This window comes from Vipera berus (genome assembly GCF_964194415.1).
Source record: "Vipera berus genome assembly, chromosome: 2".
NCBI lineage: Eukaryota > Metazoa > Chordata > Lepidosauria > Squamata > Viperidae > Vipera > Vipera berus.
The window spans coordinates 133,096,954-133,118,721 of NC_138203.1; the positions used below are offsets into that span (position 1 = coordinate 133,096,954).

General features: G+C 40.1%; 1 protein-coding gene across 16 annotated transcripts in view; it reads right to left on the reverse strand.

Annotated features, from left to right (window-relative positions):
• R3HDM2 (R3H domain containing 2) overlaps window positions 1–21,768 on the reverse strand; it is a 183,738-nt gene that overhangs the window by 71,763 nt on the left and 90,207 nt on the right. For 15 of the 16 annotated variants that reach the window (XM_081318276.1, XM_081318284.1, XM_081318282.1 and 12 more), the window contains 4 exons: window positions 12,061–12,257; window positions 8,760–8,801; window positions 6,812–6,898; window positions 4,387–4,513 (listed from right to left, as the gene is read on the reverse strand). In XM_081318276.1, the coding sequence (XP_081174402.1) occupies window positions 4,387–4,513; window positions 6,812–6,898; window positions 8,760–8,801; window positions 12,061–12,225 (421 nt within the window). In that variant the 5' untranslated portion in view covers window positions 12,226–12,257. Of the gene's footprint in view, window positions 1–4,386; window positions 4,514–6,811; window positions 6,899–8,759; window positions 8,802–12,060; window positions 12,258–17,972; window positions 18,036–21,768 lie in introns of all 16 variants that reach the window. The other variant, XM_081318286.1, reaches the window with a different exon arrangement.

Below are 21,768 nucleotides of genomic sequence, written 5' to 3' on the forward strand. Positions count from 1 at the left end.
GGAGGGAGGGAGGGAGGGAGGGAGGGAGGAGGAAGGAAGGAAGGAAGGAAGGAAGGAAGGAAGGAAGGAAGGAAGGAAGGGAGGGAGGGAGGGAGGGAGGGAGGGTGGATGGATCTGGCATTCAAGCACTTTAATGCAGATAATGGAATGGACATAATTTTAGTACAATCTTTTCCATCCATTTGGATACTCAAATGTTGCACTATAATTCCCTTTTGTCAAAATACTGCTCAGAATAAGAGTAAACAATGGGAGCTATAGTCCAACTCATGTAAAGTTATAGTCGAGAGCCTATGATGTATTTTCTGACAGATATTACAAGCACTTTACTCCACACTCCAAACCTCTCCCTTTAAATTCAACTTTAAATCATTAGGATAAATTGGAGAGTTTAAATTAAATTAAAATATTAAATTTTAAATATTTCAATATGACTATTTTCTTTACTAGTCGTTCCACCAAAATGGAAGGGCTTTCACCTTGTGTAGCTCCTAAAAGATGAATATATAAATCCAGACTACAGAAAGACAAGGAAGGGCTTATTTGATCGAAGTATGTTGTGATACATCCCTGAATTCTTGTTATAAAATATCAGCCTTTATCAATGTAATCAATGAATTTGAATATTTCTTAAGGTAGCGAAGGGGATCATTATTATCATTACTATAAAGTGACATAGACCAGAAATAGAGTGATCTTGTTTTTCTTGAGAATGCAAATTGTCAAGCCTCGGTGCTTGATCTTCAAACCTCATATTAACAAAAATTACACTAATCCATCAGAAGAAGTTGTGTGGGACAAATCATCACACACCAGGTTTTTATAATGAAGTATGTTAAGTTCAGCATTATTTACAAAGTCTTTTCATCTCGGAGGAGGAGAAAGCAAACTCAGATGCTGTTAGCAGTTTTTGGCTTCTTTTATTCAAATTTTTCCTTTTTTTCATCCCAAATTGCAGAATTTAGAGTTGCCAGGCCGGGTGAATTGGTTGGTTAAGTAGGATCTGTGCTTTATAGGTCTACTTAACCAACCAGTTCATACTTCTGCACACCAACGAACAATTTAAATCAAGCAACTCAGTGGAACATCAACAAACAGCATTTTTTTCCTCCAGTAGAGATATACAACATTTCTGATCATAGAGAAATGATTACATCATCTAGATTCTGGGGGAAATGCTGTGTGCAGAGGGGCCCTGCAGAGTTTAAATATTGGAAGCAATTATTTACTGGGCTGCAGCTCAGTGGAAGTGTGTATGTTTGCTAAGCTATGTCTGCTGGAACATGGCATTCTCCAAGATAGCAAAGTCTCATTCACATGCCTTCTCATGATTGACACATATATATAAAACTCAAGTCTTAGACCCTCTGTGTGCCGACAAAATGTGGACACGAGAATCCCCAATACTGAGCGATATATAGGATAATTGTTTCATGCAATCTGAAGATAGCTTTTCCAGTTTCGCAGATTATTTCTGCAAAAGAATGGCAGATTCTTCTCTTTTAATCCTCAGGATTATTAGTTCTTTTAAATTTGACGCGGGGGGGGGGGGGGAGAAGAGAAATGTATTGCTATCTAAGCTTACAAGAATAATTCTAAAATACTTCCATATAGCTTTGAGATGGTGAAGTCTGTGTGTAGTGTGCCAGTGGAAAGAAAAAAAGATCTACAGGTAACCCTCGATTTACGACTATAATTGAGCCCACAATTTCTGTTGTTAAGTGAGACATCTGCTAAAAGTAACTTTTGCCTCAGTTTATGACCTTTCTTGCCACAGCTGTTAAATGAATCACTGCAGTTGGTAAGTTAGCAACCCGGGTTGTTAAGTGAATCTGGCTTCCCCACTGACTTTGCTTGTCAGAAGGTCACAAAAGGGGATCACATGATCTTGGGACACAGCAAAGGTCATAAATATGAACCAGTCGGCAGGCGTCTGAATTTTCATCACATGATCAAGGCGATGCTGCAAAAGCCGCAGCTATGAAAAACGGTCACAAGTCACATTTTTCAGCGCCGTTGTAACTTCAAATGGTCACTAAACGAACTGTTGCACGCCGAGGACTACTTGTACTTTCTTTTATTTCAGGCAAACCATTCTCTTATGCTATTTCCTATTTCAAAAGCGCACATTGTAATTAAATAAGTAGTAAGGTAATGCACAAGTCCTAAGATGCTGTTGTAATAGTGCGGTAGTTAAGAAAGAGACACAAGTGAGGTTTAAGGTACAGGTCATTTTCAAATTACAGTAGTGGCCAAAATTGTGGAAACCTTTTGGGAAAAGTGTATTTTTGAGGTTTGATGGCTAATAACACCACTTTTTTGGGGGTGGGGGGTGGGGGGGTAGTACCATAAAATTATAAATCAATGGAAAGATAATTTAATCAAGAATGTAATGCAACATAGTTTGTTCAATTATCTGTACTGTAGTCTATGAAAAATTATAGCCAAATAACCAGAAAAAGGAAGCACAACTTGCTTAGGTTGATATCAGGTAGCTTTCCTTCATCTGATTGTAGCCAATGAGCACGAGTGTTTAGAGAGCCAATCGGGTGTCATCTTGTTTTGGCAAAGAGCCAATCAGATCACAGTAGGATTCAGTTATCGATGTCATGTATTGAAGCTGAGAGCAGGACATTTGTCAGTGTGTTATGTGATCGCTATCAAGTTGGTTGGGGTTTTTTGTGTCCTTTCATTTAGTGAGCTTGTAAAATGTAATAAAATTAAAGTAATGGTGCAAAGAGTTGACTGGTTGCCCAGAAAGTGATGTAAAATAGTATTATTAAGTGAACAAGGCTACAGTTACAAAGAAATGAGAAGAAAAATTGGTGGAAACTTAACCAAAGGTGGCATTTCTAACTGTACACTTTTCTTAAAAGGTTTACACAATTTTGGCCACTACTGTACTATCACGAATGGAGGCCAAAATTTCAATTGCTAAGCAAGGCAGCCCTTAAGGGAATCATGCCCCATTTCACCTTTTTTTTTGCCATGGTTGTTAAGAGAATCACTACAGCTGCTAAGTGAATCATGCAGTTGTTAAGCTAGGGGTGTCAAACTGCCGGCCCGTGGGCCGGTTTCATCATACTGAAGCTGCACCCACCCCATTGCTGGCAATGGCGAAAAAGCTCTGATATGTTGCGCAACATCATGTGACGTCGCGAGTTTAACATGTCTGTGTTAAGCGAATCTGCCTTCCCCCAGTGACTTTGCCTGTCAGAATCTCCCTAGGAAGGTTGCAAATGACAATCCCAGGATGCTACAACCATCACAAATACATGCCGGGTTGCCAAGGACCCGAAGTCTGATCACATGACTGTGAGGAATGCTGCAATGGTTACAAGTGTGAAAACTGGTCATCATGAGTCACTTTTTTTTTGCAGTGCCACTGTTATCTTTGAACGGGCATTAGACGAGTGGTTGTAAGTCGAGGACTATCTGTACATGGAGGAAATTTAGGACAAAAGTTGTGAGAGAAATTTTTCATTTTTCACCCCTAGGAGAGAAAAAGAGGATGGAGGGATTGAACCGGGAATTTGGTATAGTTCTGTCCCTTGTGTTAGAAACTTCCTCAACTCACTGTGGAAATGGCCCAAAGAAAAAGATCTGAGGTTTCCTAAACAGACAGTTACCACTTTGCATAGGACAGCTATGTGGCATGTGTGTATGTACTTGTGTACATATACACACACACACACATGCACACGTGCGCATATACAAACCCACGGATATTTATATATAATTTGCTACAGTGAAACCATAAACTTCATCGTGTACTGTACCTCTTCATTCCAATCTGGTCTTCTGCCTCTTCACTGAATCTTATCACCAGGGGAAGGTTTTTTTGTGGAAAGAAATCTGAGTGTTCTCTCATTGGCAATGGGGAATATTATCAAAGTGTGCACTTTCACACAAATCACAGTCTTTACATGCTCTTCCACATTAGGATTTTTAAAAAACGTAACAGCATTAGTCTTAAACTTTTCTAACTGTGTAAGGCTGCAATTTATTTTCTTTACTTGGTCTTCAGTGAGAGTATATAGTGCCTAATCAACACATTGTGATTTGAGTAGAGCCAGACGGGGAGGCTCAGATACAGTCAAACGACTGATGATTTGGGCCCGGTTCCATCACTCCAACCAATCTACCTCACAGGAGTGTTGTTTAGTGGGAAAATTATGGCTATGTATTCCTTGAGGAAAGGCAGGATATGCAACTAACAAATAAACGACCAACAATGACATCAAATATATTACGCGAGCTTCAAGGATTATTAAAACCTGTTAACTAATTCACTTTTAAGTTTTTAGGAAATGTGTCTTTATTCATCATCCAAAAGCCTGGAATTTTACAAAGAGCAGATGTGACTGGAACCTAAGATTGTCTTACCTCTAGACAACATTTTCTTGGGGGCCTTCTCTTTGTTTTTCTCTTTTTCGTCTTTTTCGGGACCATCTTTTGCAGATTTGTCATCTTCCTTGTCAGATGGGCAACTGATGTGCAAATGTATGATATCCTAATGACAGGACAAAAGCTGTATTTGCTGATGCTTTGCAATCAACAGAAGCTGGAAGCATCGTATGATCAACTTTTTGGATCTAGGAAGGAATTTTACTTTGGGTCAGGTTGGCCATCAATCACTGAAGATTCTGGCCTACCCTTCTCCATGTGGCTAAGTTCTTATCTGCGTGTGAGCTTTAAATATACAGGGAGTGCAGAATTATTAGGCAAATGAGTATTTTGACCACATCATCCTCTTTATGCATGTTGTCTTACTCCAAGCTGTATAGGCTCGAAAGCCTACTACCAATTAAGCATATTAGGTGATGTGCATCTCTGTAATGAGAAGGGGTGTGGTCTAATGACATCAACACCCTGTATCAGGTGTGCATAATTATTAGGCAACTTCCTTTCCTTTGGCAAAATGGGTCAAAAGAAGGACTTGACAGGCTCAGAAAAGTCAAAAACAGTGAGATATCTTGCAGAGGGATGCAGCACTCTTAAAATTGCAAAGCTTCTGAAGCGTGATCATCGAACAATCAAGCGTTTCATTCAAAATAGTCAACAGGGTCGCAAGAAGCGTGTGGAGAAACCAAGGCGCAAAATAACTGCCCATGAACTGAGAAAAGTCAAGCGTGCAGCTGCCAAGATGCCACTTGCCACCAGTTTGGCCATATTTCAGAGCTGCAACATCACTGGAGTGCCCAAAAGCACAAGGTGTGCAATACTCAGAGACATGGCCAAGGTAAGAAAGGCTGAAAGACGACCACCACTGAACAAGACACACAAGCTGAAACGTCAAGACTGGGCCAAGAAATATCTCAAGACTGATTTTTCTAAGGTTTTATAGACTGATGAAATGAGAGTGAGTCTTGATGGGCCAGATGGATGGGCCCGTGGCTGGATTGGTAAAGGGCAGAGAGCTCCAGTCCGACTCAGACGCCAGCAAGGTGGAGGTGGAGTACTGGTTTGGGCTGGTATCATCAAAGATGAGCTTGTGGGGCCTTTTCGGGTTGAGGATGGAGTCAAGCTCAACTCCCAGTCCTACTGCCAGTTTCTGGAAGACACCTTCTTCAAGCAGTGGTACAGGAAGAAGTCTGCATCCTTCAAGAAAAACATGATTTTCATGCAGGACAATGCTCCATCACACGCGTCCAAGTACTCCACAGCGTGGCTGGCAAGAAAGGGTATAAAAGAAGGAAATCTAATGACATGGCCTCCTTGTTCACCTGAACTGAACCCCATTGAGAACCTGTGGTCCATCATCAAATGTGAGATTTACAAGGAGAGAAAACAGTACACCTCTCTGAACAGTGTCTGGGAGGCTGTGGTTGCTGCTGCACGCAATGTTGATGGTGAACAGATCAAAACACTGACAGAATCCATGGATGGCAGGCTTTTGAGTGTCCTTGCAAAGAAAGGTGGCTATATTGGTCACTGATTTGTTTTTGTTATGTTTTTGAATGTCAGAAATGTATATTTGTGAATGTTGAGATGTTATATTGGTTTCACTGGTAAAAATAAATAATTGAAATGGGTATATATTTGTTTTTTGTTAAGTTGCCTAATAATTATGCACAGTAATAGTCACCTGCACACACAGATATCCCCCTAAAATAGCTATAACTAAAAACAAACTAAAAACTACTTCCAAAAATATTCAGCTTTGATATTAATGAGTTTTTTGGGTTCATTGAGAACATGGTTGTTGTTCAATAATAAAATTAATCCTCAAAAATACAACTTGCCTAATAATTCTGCACTCCCTGTATATATTTAATATATATTTATATATATTAACAACCCAGTGGATTTTTCACTATATTTTCTAAGCATAGCTCACTTGCTTGAATAATCTACACTACTGGGTTGGTAAATCACCTCTCCAGTATGTGCCACCATTCTTGATTTTGTCTTCTTATTATAGCACCCAACGCCTATAGCACCCTACCTGATCTATGGTGCTTTACTATATATGGATGATCATAGTTTGTATCATTTTCTGCATAGATTGCTGTTCCACAGGAAGGAGACATTCAAGTCCCCCAATGTGTAGATATTATTTGGAATCACTAGAAGATTGTAATCAGACCAGTGGAGATTACTGATATGCCAGCGGTGTATCAATATCACTTTTAATGCATTTTAACTTGGCTATCACGTTGCCACAAGATGCTATTGGTTCAGACAAGTTTTGCTCAAGAGGTCTTACCTTAATCCATGCCAGAAATAATTAATACTGAAAGGGATTCTTTACCCCACCGCCACCACACACACCCAGCTGAAAAGGGTATTTACTTGGTGTTTGGCTTACTTGGGTTTCCAAAGGCCCATCCACAAAGGGACTAGAGGATTCTTCACATACAGCCAGGCTCCTCACTAATTTCAGTTTCGAATTTGACTGAAACAAATAAACACACAAAATGCTTCTGAAGTTAAGATGCAGCTGACCACAGCCTCCTTTTGATCTGTCATGGACCTGCCAGTCATCTACTAGTAATTAAGGTAGCGCTATCTATCAGAAAGATAGATTCCTTTTTTTGGGGGGGGCAGGGAGCAATACAGAGGGTGTCATCTCTATCAATAATTAGTAAGCACATCACTAAGACAAATCTCTTCTCTTAGCATCTTAGATGGGATCCCATTTTATATGACAATTTGCTGCTCCATCTGACCTCAGTTTCTACCTGAGCCTAAAGGACAAATACATGATTTGAGCTGCTCAGTTGCAAATTCATTACATAATCCCCTGCCCCCCCCCCAAAATGTAGCAAAAGTAAGTAATAAATAAGTAGATTCTTCCTGTCTTAATTCCAAACCTATCATTCTACAGCTGGCACCCTACATGTATTTTCAACAAGCATAGCCACTCTGGGTGGTTTGCCAGGTCTGTTGAAAAATATGCTAAAAATAAAACTTTGTCCCAGACTGCTTGTAGAATTATTTGGGGGGGGGGTGTTGTTTGGGCAGGGAATGGTGATGCCCCACAATATTTTACATAGGTCAAGCCCACGTGGTGAAATATGGATTCTTGAGAACGTACTGTACACATTTTCATATAAATAAATGGAAATAAATTAATTTGACTCCAAGGACTACCAGTTGGAGGCCTTTACTAACGTAAGGAATATTAAAAGCATTCAGGACAAAGGCCTAAAAGAGCAAGCTTTAATTCACTAGTGATTTACTCTCAAATTATAAAAAAGTAAAACTCCTTATCAACTCTGTTTTTACAGATGTAGCAAGCTTAGATTTATTTATTTTATAATATTTTTAAGCAGCTCCACGATTTGGAGTGGAATCAGCAAAGCAAAACAAGATAAGAACTCTGGGCTGCACCAATTCAGCCTGGAGTGGCCAAAAAGTATGAATGAATTCTCCTTCACAACCAAAAAAGAGCCTTGGTGGAGCAGTGGGCTAATGCCTCCTTAAGTAACACCAGCTGCCTGCAATTAGTGCAGGTTCGAGTCCCACCAGGCTCAGGGCTGACTCAGCCTTCCATCTTTCCGAGGTAAGTAAAATGAGGACCCAGATTGTTGGGGGCAATAAGCTTTGTAAAAATGCCGCAGGGGGGGGAAGCCCTAATAAGCAGGCATATACATAGAATGAAGGCTATTGCTAAGCACATTGATTTGTGCTTTAGATTGTAGGCCGCCCTGATAAATGGGATTTTTTTTTTTAAAAAAGGAAAACAAAGCCCAGCATGTGGTTAACAAGCACGCCAGGCAAAATGAAAGTGAGCTTGGCTTTCCTCACAGTGTGGCATTCCTCTATGTATAGGGGGGGAGGGGAAATGGATGGGGAAAGATTCCATCAACACCCTAACTTATTGTATGCAACAGAACAACTGAGACATAGCTAAAACAAATGAGATTCTAAAGCCAGAATTAGAGCAAATTTAACAGAAGGTGGATAACTTTCAGCATGCTTTTCCAAAAACTGTCTGCTCTACAGTTGTGCTTTAGCCACAGAGAGAATAGGGGCCTGAGCCTCCCACCTTGAGATGGCTGGATAAAGTGCCTGTGAGCTACTCAAAGGACACACTGAAAGATCCTTGCGGGACCTAGGAATAAAATGCAGTAGCAGTGGCATTCTGCGCCTTGAAATCGGTTATGAACTCAAGACTGTGAAGTACTGAAGAATCTGGCACCCTGTTAGGAAGGCTGGGACTCGGAATTAAGGGTGGAATCAGGTTTAGCGTTGCATCACCATCTTCTGAAGTAGGACAACATAAAGAGATGACACTGCCTGGAATCTCTTACCTTAGCTCTTTTTCTAGCATGTCCGTGATTGGATGTTCTCCTCTGTTTAAGAAAAAAAAAGATGGGAATAGGAAGAAGGCGAAAAGTTATTCTCTGCACTCTTTATACATGCTAGGAGATGAATGAACGTGTTATGGCCGAGTTTGCAGAAAAGGCCACGTTGACATGTTTGATTAAGGAGAGAACTACAACTACTTTGATAAAAGACTAGAAACACTTTATTTTTTATTATTTTTTTGCTGAAAATGGATAAAAATGAACTAATTTCACAATTTGTTAATTAAAAATATTTTTATGAGAAGAAGGGAACTATGATATGCAATATGTTAGGAAGGAGGTGATAATTGCTCTGTAACTGCTGCAAAGATTAGAAGTTGCTTCTTTAGACAACTTTCTTTTGGGGGGGTTTCCCCCTTATTCTTCACTTTTCTTTTGCCTTTTTATAAACTTTTTTCTTCTTCCAAGTTTCTGTAATTTTTTTAAAATCTCAGTAAAATCTTTTAATAAAAAAAATCATAAAAATATGAGTATGCGCTATAAAAAATGTGCCTCCCAAGCATCCCCAAAGCTTAAAGAAGCAGGGGTGATAGGTATAAGTGCACTGTTGACTTGGAGAAATTACCTCTCTGTCCATAGATGAATGACAAAGGCATAGCAGTTGAAATCCAGCAAGCACAATTAACAATGGAATCAATTACCCAGAGAAATGGCAGTACTCTCCTTCACTGGATGTGCTAGACATGGTTGCAGATTTCTGGGAGTTGAAGTACACAGGATTTAAAATTGCCAGAGTTGAAAAAAACATCACATTTGCTCTTTGTCAATAAATTAAATTAGGTTTCTGCACTTGGGATGATGGACTCAGTGGACTAAATTACTATTTCATTTTTAGGATTCCTGTATTAGCTTTACTAATACAGGGACGTGGTGGCTCAGAGGGTTAGGACGCTGAGCTTGTCAATCAGAAGGTCGGCAGTTTGGCAGGTCGAATCCTGAGTGCCGCGTAACAGAGTAAGCGCCTGTTACTCGTCCCAGCTTCTGCCAACCTAGCAGTTTGAAAGCACGTAAAAATGCAAGTAGAAAAATAGGGACCACTACGGTGGGAAGGTAACAGCGTTCCGTGCTCCTTTGGCGTCTAGTCATGCCGGCCACATGACCACGGAGACGTCCCCGGACAAGCCCTGGCTCTTCGGCTTTGAAACGGAGATGAGCACCGGCCCCTAGAGTCGGAAACGACTAGCATGCATGTGTGGGGGAACCTTTACCTTTACCTATTAGCTTTACCCAATCTTGTGTTATCCAAGTATGACAGAAATAAAACTCCCAAAATTTTCATCCAGTAGAAATCTACATAGAAGCCTGCCTTCCACCTCTTCTTCCTTTCTTTACCATTTTGTCAAACTGTATATATACTACTAGTTTAGCATACGAAGGAGGAGGCAACTGCTTTTCAGAATTAACATGGGCACAATGCTGAACATTTAACACATTCTGTCTTCATCCAATTAATAATAAAAGACTGGGTGTCCATCGGGTTAAAAGAAATTTTTGTATTACAACCAAGAAATGATGGTGGTTTCTCTACTGAACGATATACTTCCTTGCAAAGGAAAGATACTGTCAGTCCTAGGCCTGTTTCTGAAATTCTTGTAAGAGGTATAAATGTAGTAGCCAAAAGGCTTGGCATTAGTTGATTACTTCACATCACAAAATTACACAGCCTGTCATTTCCACAACACACTTACCAGAGTCTAAGAAAAACTGACTCATTTGTATGTTTAGGGAAAATCCAAAAAGATCCGATGACAGCAAATTAAACATCAACAGGGCAAACGAAGAAACAGAATGCAGTTCAAGTAAAGAAATATGTTGTGTCCAAAACAAAATTTGTATCACTTAGTTACAGGGGCTTAAAAACAGACTTCAATTCTCTTCCAGTCCCAATGCCCTTCTTCCTTCAACTTGACTTTTAATTCCTAACTTTTCTGTCCAGATTTTGTTAATCCTACACTTATCCTGCTTAAAATGAAGACTATGCATGTAGCAGCAACAAAACTTGCAATTTGTATATTAAGATCGATTTCACCTTTCCCCTCCCTCAACTGCCTTTCAATGCTACTGAATTTCCAATTACAATATCCTTGTGCTGGGGCACTTCTATTAAACTGCTTTGTATAACACTGAATAGGGACGGCACTATACCAATACACCATGATTCTGAGCTTAGGAGGTTTTTTTTATTGTTTTCTTGATAGAATTCAGAAGTAGCCCATTAAGGTGGCACACACATAGGAATAAGTCTTACTAGACCCACTCAGACTTTCTTCCCAATCCTGTAGACAAGAATTAATATAAAAAAAACCCTACAGACGACTCTTCTTAGGAACAAGAGGACAACACTGAATTGAAAGAATTTCATATAACCCCCACACATAGACCAAATATCACATAAAGTAAAATGGTAGCAATTTCTAACATTATTTTATTTGCATTACACTCCGGGAATGGGTGCATAACTCTACAAACAAGGTGACTTCACATATAATTAAATACTGGTGTGACCTCATGAGGACTAGCAGTAGACATGTTGAGTGTTCCATCTTCACAAAGAGCAAGTTTCCAGGCCTTGAAATCAAAAAAAAGCAGGAAGAAACAGACAAGAGCTTTGCTTCCATAAATTTCTTATAATAAAGTCATCTCACCTGAAAACAAGATGCTCTCTGGAATTCTTGTATTAGAACCTTAACTTCTCTTCTAATAAACAATACTAAATAGAGCTCCTAAATTCTTATTCCTTGAATTAACAGTCTATTCTATATTGTACTGATATTTGGTGGTGGGGGTGGGGTTATATGGGGGGAGGAGAAGGGGAGGAAGAACAACTTTTATACAAAAAAAAAGATGAAAAAATGGCCCAAGGAACAGTTGTTAAGAATTTAAATAGGGGTGGAATAGACAGCCAAAGTAAGAAATGGATGAATATGTGAATAAATGAAGCGGCATTCTATTTCAGATTTTGAAGATGGAGGAGGAGGTGATGTCACATTAGTACTTTGGGTTGAACTTTCAGGGATGGAAGGAAGAGGATGAGATGTTTAAGTGAGCAGGAGATTTCTAAGGAGGAGATCATGGTAAAACTGAGATATATTCTATGGAGCTTCTAATGGATTAATTTAGCAACAGCACTAAAGATAGCTGACCAAGATACGAGAAAATTAAGTCCAAGGTCTGTAGCCAGTACAACTGTGGGCTTTCATGGGCCTACTGGTTTGGCTATCTATGAGACATTATGTCCAATTACCTGAGATTCTTGCCGTACACCGCTCTCCTCCCCGTCCTTCTCAGGCTCCTCTTTGCTTGGTGACCTCGACGCAAATTTGGTTTTGTTCAAAGATTCCTCCACCAATCTTTTTTCTGATTCTTTCATTATCTCCAGTGTCTCCTGTGTGGTGTTGCTGTTAGACATCTTCAGCACAGTATAGTGTTAGTGATGGATACCTGCAAGCAGGAGAAGAAGGGTTGGAATCTGTTTTTAACATACCTCTATTATTTATAACATTTCCTGTTTTTCGCCTCTTTCTTAATTGAGGCTTGCCTAAAAGAGGCTTTGTGGCTTCTTAAATCCCTCAGTATCCACAGAACATTCTTTCTATTATTGGGAGATATACTACAGATTCCAGATCAATTCATACCTGTTACAGTTGAAAAGAACATTCAAGTGTTCCTTCCCTACTCAAGTCTTTGACAAAACAGCCCCCAAATAGTTGTGGGTTTTTTTTGATAGAGGAATATATTATTGGATTTTCTATTTTCCCCACAAGAATAATCCTATGAGGTGGGTTGAGCTGAGACAGGAACTGGCCCAAAGTCACCCAGCCAGCTTTCAGGCCAAGGGAGGTTTAGAATTCCCAGTCTCCTGGTTCCTAGGCCAACACCTTACCCATGACCCCAAACTGGCTCTCTTTTAATATATAGTATCTTATCAAGAATATGGCTGGATGACTTGCATTCTCCTTTCCAACCCAATGTGTGCTAATCAGCCCCTTCTCAGTGCCTAGATTGGTCAGTAAAAGATATCCCACAGACACACTTAGCGTGTAACAGAGTATATACAGCACACACTATGCTAGTACGCTTGAAATATTATTTATTATTGGTATTTCTATGCTGCTCTACTCCAAAACTACTCCAAGTGACAATGCAAAGCAAAGCAAAGCAATGCACACAGGACAGTACACCCAATTTTCCATCTGCATCATCACATAGCTAATTGGTAGATATTTTCTCCAGTATCTCTGTTAGAATTACAACGAACCTTCTTTCCTAAAGGTAAAGAGAAATAAAAGTAAAAAACAAAAAAAAACATGTTTCCTCAAGCTTAACTAAAGGAGGGAAAAAAAAGCTGCACATTTTGGTTTGGAAAAGCAAATGACATAAAAGAGAGTTCCACATGATCAAGCACATGATTTTAGGAAAGCGGCCACTAAATGAGTTGATACCTATACTATATAAGGACTGGATCCAGGTCTCCCCAGGAATATTCTTCCTGGAGGAATTTACCACTGCATTTAAAATTACAAAAACCCTTTCATTCAAAAAACAGTTGCTGCAGACTGCAAGTACTGTAAATTCAGTACAGTCACCTTTCAGAACTAGCAGCTTCTTCTCCAAACAGGCTTCCTAGGGAACTGAATTCAGGTGGCTTTTTCTCAATTGCATTTAAGCAGCTGAAAGGAAAGCAAACCTACCCAGAAGCGCTTCCCACTTTTTGTCAAGTTTTATTAGTGCTGCTGAGACTTCCCCTCACCCTTTGTTAACAAGCTATTTTTAACAAAATCTAATGATAGAAAAGAAAATATCATTGCTGATTTTGTGCAAGACTAGGAATGTGGCTAGTCTTGCAGAAATTCAGCTAAATAGGAATGCTGGTTTAAGTGCTGTGCCTTGCCTATGCCTTTTTAAACCTGTAGAACGCATTATTTTGAGGACTCTTGGTATCAAAACAATTTGGAACCAGAAAGCAGAAGCCCTAGAGTGTGTTCATCAACTCATTTTATTAAGCAACTGCCAAGTCTCAACAGAAAAGCAGTCAAAAGTCTACAAAGATTTATTGAATGTTGGCCGTAGGTTGGATTTACTAATATAGGCAGACTAATTCAAAGTAATTTCCCTTTAATTTGTAGTGCTGTAGAGCAACAAACATACATTATTGCTGATTTTACAGCCAGCAGCCTTGGTAATTACCCATGGGAAAGCCAAAAGTGTGATTTTCAGACAATTGTTATTCAAGTGGGGAGGAGAGAGAAGAATGTTCATTCTTACAATGTGTTAAGAAAGTAAGCTTTCATGACAAATTGGGGGAGGGATCCATGCTTTTTACAATTTTGCTCACCATGTTATTTCTACAGCATGCTGGCTGAGGAATTCTGGGAGTTGAAGTCCACAAGTCACAAAAGGGCCAAGTTTGAAGACCCCTGTTATAGGGTAACTAACTTTCCTGCCAACATTAGGCATTTAAAAGTAAATATTAATACATGTCACGTGTGAACTGCTGGCTCTCAAACCCTTTACACACGCAAGCAGATATAGGGAAACGCTCTGTTACTAAGCTATGTGGGACTTATTAACAAAACTTTCACCTGCGCTCTCCTGAATGTGATGTCTAAGCCCATCAGTGAAAAGTATACTGATTTCACTCACTTTACAGAAGTGAAAGAGGACCCAGAATAACCTGTAACATTAAGATTGCTATTGGGGATGTGGCAAAAAAAATATGTGCATGAAAAACAGGTTATTTGGTTTGTCCATGTCAGAACCAAACATGTGTAAATAGCTGCAAGGGGGAAACGAAGAGGCTGGGAAGATAAGGCTGGCAGGAGAGCTGCCCTCTAGACCAGGGGTAGGCAACCTTGGCTCTTTTATGACTTGTGGACTTCAGCTCCCAGAATTCCTGAGCCAGCATGGCTCAGCTTGGAAACCTCTCCCTTTCCCCTCTGCATGGCTGGCTCAGGAATTCTGGGAGTTGAAGTCCACGAGTCATAAAAGAGCCAAGGTTGCTTACCCCTGGTATAGACCATTTGGAGGAGAAAGGCAATAAAAAGCCAACAAGCAAGAGACTTTGGTTGTACCACCAAAAACTAAAACTAACATGTTATAGGGCAGAGGTAGGCAACCTTGGCTCTTTTATGACTTGTGGACTTCAACTCCCAGAATTCCTGAGCCAGCGGCTCAGGAATTCTGGGAGTTGAAGTCCACGAGTCATAAACGAGCCAAGGTTGTCTACCCCTGTTCTAGGGAGAAAATGGTTTGTTCTTTGTGACCAACCTTCTCTTTGCTTTCTAGTCATTCTTTTGAAAAACATTTTCCTCCAGGGATAGTCTATTGAGAGGCACAGAATATACAGGCCTGAAATGAGACCCAAAGGTGAGTCTAAAGCAAAAGATGGAAGAAGCAGAATCCTGAGGAACTGGAACCTAAATCTGGGGAGTCCTCCCTTGACCAGGATGGAAGGAGATAAGCTTCTCTCCTTGAACTTTTAACGAAGATCAAGTTATCTCTGGAAGGAAGGCCTTCCATTCCCTTCTTCTTCCCAGAGATCTAGCAATTTTGAGCAGGGTTGCCCTAATGAGGACCCCTGGAGTTAATATGTAAAGAATGTGTTGGGTAAGGAGGACTATGTGGAGAAGGGAACAACAAACATATGCCTGCATATGCACAGCAATGCCTACTGCCTTAGGAACCAAAAAGAACTGCAGGCTCAACCATATGGTAGAAATTCTATAATGACCCGAGTTCCACTGCAAGCAGCCTAGGAAAGAGAAATTAATCTGATGCTTTAAAAGCTGAGGAGATGAACATCAACATAAAGCATTGATTCAAAAGCTCAAGTTTGACTGACTTGCACACCGACCTTCAGCAGGTCTAGATTAGTGATGAAGTTCTAGGCCAGACATGTCAAACACAAGGCCTGGGGGCCGAATCCGGCCCGCCAAGTGGTTCCATGTGGCCCGCGAAGCCATCCTGGAAACAGTGAGGGAACGGCCCCCACTGCCTTGGCCCTGGCCCAGAGACCCTCCTTCTGCCAGAGACCCTCAGATCTGTCCCACTCCTGCCCAGGCCCCCATAGGCACCCTTGATGTGAACGATGTAGAGCTGGCCATGCCCACCCAGTAGGCCATACACACTCTAGCCACGCCCACCCAGGCCACGCCCACCCAGCCCCTTGAGGGCAACCGCAATGCTGATGCGGCCCTCAATGAAATTCAGTTTGACACCCCTGTTCTAGGCAATCCCAAATCAGAGCATTGCAGTCTAAGAGGCAGCAGATTTGCTGGATTTTAAAAGTCTGGAAAAAAACTATATTACATCAGAAATACATTTTAAGTTCAATAAAACAACATTGGTCTCATCAGCGGCAACTCATATACTGTGAAGTAAACAAGTGGATATGTAGATAAAAATCTATTTTTCTTTTATCCTTCTTACTAATCTATAATTCTGATGCATGAAATCTGGCATCTAGTACACCATCTGGTATCCAACAATAATTCCTATCAGTCAGTTTTAATTTAAAAAGAAACTTCCTTAGTTCTAATTATCTGAAAGCATCCAAGAAGCACTGTTACTCAAAGAATGAAGTTAATTTACACTGCTGACACTATCCTGGTGCACTTAACATATCTGCAATTTACCCATATCTGATTCTTATATAATTACTAGTTAATAAACTGTTCCAGAATAAAAAGGAACCCATTGATCAAGAATGTGCTAATTTTGCTTGATTGAATTGCCTGGATTCTTTAGATTACTGTTTGAAATGCTCCCACTAAAGTGCCAGTTTATGCACAACATTCACAATCCTTCTTTTTAAAAGGCACTTACTTCCAACATGAGAATCAAAACCAGGAATGTTATTACTTCTACATATGCATATACATGCATGCACATGCACATAATCATAATTACTGCCCTCCCACATGCATCATACACACACACACACACACACACACACACAATCACGCGCACACAGAAGAAATGATCTGGCTGAGATCATTTTGGGAATAGACAGAACTAAAAAAAGTCATAAATCTCACACAGAGGTCTTTAGGCTATGCATCATGCAGTGAAGGAAACAGGTTTCTGAGTTCAACTAAGGTTCTCTCTTCATTGACAGCAGGGAAGACTAAAAATCATTACCTTCACCCGTCTCACACACAGACACCCCAAAAAAGATACAGCACAGCTCAAGAAACTCATAAATGTCTTGCCAGACAGAATCACTTTGCTGTATGTAACAGTTCTTTCTCAGATTCAAACCAGATTCACAATATTTTTTTTCTTATGTGGTAACTTGAAATTTCAGATGAGGGAAAGTAAGATTTGAATAACCCAGTATAGAATGTCTCCCCCTTACCACTGCAATACCAAAACTGAAAAAAATGGTATGTGTAACTACTGTGTTCTCCACAAACCACAACAATCCTCAGGGCTGATGAAACAGAATATGAAAGAGGTGGACCATTTGGTTCAACCACCTGAAAAGTATCTTAATACCAAGTATATGTTGTCTCTTTGTGATGTATGAAAGTCTGGATCCATGAAGCAATTAAGACCAGATCTCATTAATCTAACTCCTCCCCAGATGTCTGGGATTGCAACTTCCAGAGTAGCGCAGTTAGGGAAAGGCTGAAATATTTAAATGGAACTTCCATATTCAAAGACAGTATTTGTCTTTTGTCTCTGGTTAAAAAAAAACTATAAACATGCCCTCATATCATGCTTAACTCTTGGTGAACATAAAAGCATTCATGCAGGTATTGAAAACACTGTGGAACTGCTACCTTTCTCAATATGTTTTTATGACTTCTCAGTCTAGTCAACAGGCTGGGGATTCCCTGATCTTTCACACAATTTCAACCCTAGGCCAATTAAACTTAGATTCCAAGGCCAGATAAAATTGGCTAGGTGATGCCACATGAGACCTCTCACATGTATCTGAGGACGATTCATTCTACCTTATCTAAAAATGCCCTTAAAAATCTCAGTTTTTGTTTTCCTTAAAGGGCAGGCTGGACTCATTAATTTTTTAGTGTTCTGGTTAGATAACCCAGTCTTTTCCAAATCAATGCCTTCTCGATGTAGTAAGATACACCTCTCACAGTTTCCAGTTAGGTCGGGGGAAATGGCCAAAGGATAAATGGCTTCAGAAATCACCTGAGCATAGCCTGAAGGAATGTAATTGCCATCAATTGTAACATAATTCCTGCAGGAACTGACCTAGAAGGAAAAAAAAAAGGAAAATCCAAGCTATTTCTCCTCTTTAACATTAAACAAAAATCAGATTCTGAGATTACACAAATGCCAAGAGACACCCACTTACACAGGCTGATAATCAGCTAATTTTGTAAGCATGAACATGCCCACTCCAGTGACACATTTGATGGAAAATCAGTCAGCTCCCATAAAGCTTTTAAAACCAGATGATTTCCATTTGGCCATATATTACATAGTGAATTAACCTTTATTGTTAAATACCAACCTTTGGTATTTTTACAAATAACTCAAGGCTGCAAGCATATCCAACACATGTTTCTCTTATTTTCCCCACAACAACAATCCTGTCAAATGAGTTGGCTGAAAGATTGTGAGTGGCCCCAGGTCACCCAGCTAGCTTTCGTGGCTAGAAAAGTGGGACTAGAACTCAGGGTCTCCTACTTTCCAGCCCAGTACCTTAGTCACTAGATCAAACAGACATAGAGCAAGTTATCTTTTTCCAGTGTTTGTCTTAAGATGTTATTCTAAAGCAAGAAGCATGTAACAATCAAAATTAATCATATCAATATAACAACAGTTTCATTCATTTCTCATTCTACCCTATTTCCAGATTGCTTGCAACTATTTGGAAAGTAAACAAAAGCACAGCAAGGGATAAGGGGTGCATTTGTGACAGAAAATAGTCTTACTAGTCTTCATGCATTTATAATGTTTTCCCTGACACAGATTAAACTTCAGAACACTCTGGAAAAAGTTGCCTTTTAAGGAGGAACTTCACAAACTTATCAACAGAACAGAAAGAATAAATTATCTAGCTAGCATATAAAGTTTGCTTCCCATTCAAACAGCTACTAAGGACTTCCATTTCAGAAACATCTCATTTACACTTGTAAAAGTCTGACCACTAGAAAAACAATTCTCTAAGGGTGTCAAAATCTCCCAAGAGATTGACAACCACTATTCCTGCTTCATCTTATCTTGCCACAGGTGAAGGAAAATATAATGCTTGCAGATACTGGCTTCTGTGAAGCACTTTATATACATTTACATAGATTAACCAATGTCCCTACTATCAGCAGGTACAAAAATAGTCATCAAGGACAACATCAAGCTTTATAGCATAATATATTTTGTAACTTCATTGCAGCTTCCAGATCTGTCATTTTAACTCCCAGAATTCTCAGCAATTGCCGTTCTGACTGGGGAATTCCAGGAATTGAAGTGCATATAAAAGAAAGTGCCAAGCTAATGCCTCCTTAAGTAACACCAGCTGCCTGCAATTAGTGCAGGTTCGCATCCCACCAGGCTCAAGGTTGACTCAGCCTTCCATCCTTCCGAGGTAGGTAAAATGAGGACCCAGATTGTTGGGGGCAATAAGCTGACTTTGTAATAATGCCGCTTGGGGTGTGTGTGAAAGCCCTAATAAGCAGGCATATACATAGAATGAAGGCTACTGCTAAGCTTGTAAGCCGCCCTGAGTCTTCGGAGAAGGGCGGGATATAAATGGAATTAAAATAAAATAAAATAAATTATAATCTGTACACATCTGTTGATAGGTCTATGAAAATTTTAGGAGAAACTTCAGTGCCCTAAGAGAACTTTAATCAGGATAACTAATTAAAATATTTATACAATGCATAAACTAAAAGAACTAAAATTATTGCAAAATGTTATGGGGAAAATTCAACTTAATCTCTTACTTATTGTACTAATATACCCACCCAGCAACAGCAGTTTTACGTGTAAAACTGTAAAATGTAAATGTAAAGCCCTGAATAATACAGGCTGCTGATGAACATTATGTTTAGAGTTTATTAAAGGACAACCTTATAAATTATACTTGAATATTTGTGTCAAAATCACACTGATTTCCTAATTATATTAAGAGTGACTTGTTCAAAGCTGTAAAATTGCTTACTAGAGATCTACAGTAATTTAGAAAAATTAGGGTATAGAAGATTGTGACAGAGACCTAGTCTGAGAGATAGCTGACTAGCAAGTATTAGGAAGCAAACACAGGATACACCTCTAAAGATATGGGGGTGGGCTGCTGAAGTTTATTTTTCCTCATCGATTGAATGATCAAGGGACAGGGGCTGAAAACCAAAACACTCTTCAGTGTCTCAGCAATGCAAGCCAAGAATTCAAAGTAAAATTCAAAATAAGATGTCTAACCAAGGATCGGTTTCAGACTTATTCTTCAGTTCTCATACATGTGTGTGTGTGTGCATGCATGCTGAGGGAGGGAGGGAGGGGGGGAGAGAGAGAACAAACTAAGGTGGACCGAGAAAGAAAGAAAGAAAGAAAGAAAGAAAGAAAGAAAGAAAGAAAGAAAGATAAAGGGAGAAATAAAAGGCCAAAGGTACAAAAAGAGGAAAGTAAATAAGAAAAAAGAACGTAGAAAAAATAGAAGACATAAAAAAGATACAAAGCAGTGGCTTCCAATCTTCCTCCCAGCAGTTATAAGCAGACCTATATTTAACCTCTTTCTCTTAAAAGTTGCATCATGACTCCCTTCTACTATCTATTCTGTCTAATCAACAAAACCATAAATCGTTAAGTTCATTTTTTTCAAGCCAAAGATCCATAATTCCTCTGGCAACCGATGGAGCCAGAGGGAGCTGGGGGCTGTTCCTGCTGATATACTGCCATTAACTACCATTCGTCCCATCTTTGGTGCTGGATGGGGTTGCACCGGCCCATACAGACCCTGTGTGCAATCTGGGAGCCCTCCTGGATTCATAACTCCTGCTCAAGTAGCAGATGGCCGTTGTGGCTAGGAGGGCCTTGGCATAATTTCATATTGTGCACCCATTCCTGGACCAAGAGGCCCTGTTCACAGTCACCCTTGCCCTGGATACCACCCAACTGGACTATTGCAATGCACTCTATATAAATAAGAGGTTTCGTGAGCCAGCCTCAGCTACAAATGGATAAGCAAATGTTTTACTGGGGTACTCTCTTCTTTCCTTTCTTCCTTCTGAGGAAGGCATTCCAGCTCGAAAAGCTAGGCCTCTTCTATGCCTGGCCAATACACTTGGGTCCTCACATAATGACCATTTGCTCAGCAACCCTTCGAAGTTCGGATAGTGCTGAATGAATGGTAGTTACAACCGGTCCTCACAAGTTATGGCCATTACAATGTCTCCCTGGTCACATGATCAAAATTCAAGTGCCTGCATTTAAGATCACGACATGTGCAACTCCCTCCGCCCCCTCCCCATTTCTGCTCTTTCAACCACCCTATACTCCGCCATCCTTCACTGCCTCTGCCATCGCTGCCATCCCCTACTGACCTATTCCCTCTCTGCCTTAGTGGGAAATCGCTATAAAAGCCAGTCATATATGTTCCCCATTCACGGGATGCTGGTTGGTGTGTCAAATTAAGAAAGAAAGACTATAAGGTTTCACCCGAGTGCTTTATTAAAAGCAGGGGATCGGGGAAGAAGAAAAAACTCTTCTTTCGTGAAAAGATCTCTCTTTCTGTGTGAATAAGTCAGCTACACTTCCTTCAGGACAAACATGCATTGGAGCAAGGAGGCAGCTGGCATGATGCATTGTGGCCTGTAAGGTTTGTGTAAAATGTTGAGGTTCACAGGAGCTGAGCAAAAGGAAAACTGGGGGTGTGGAGGGGGGCGGGGGGGAGACGTGCGTTAGAAAAGGCAGCAACACCAGGCAAATAAGACAAATTGCAAAGAACATAGAGAAGCTACAGCAGTAACAACCATAGAAAGGG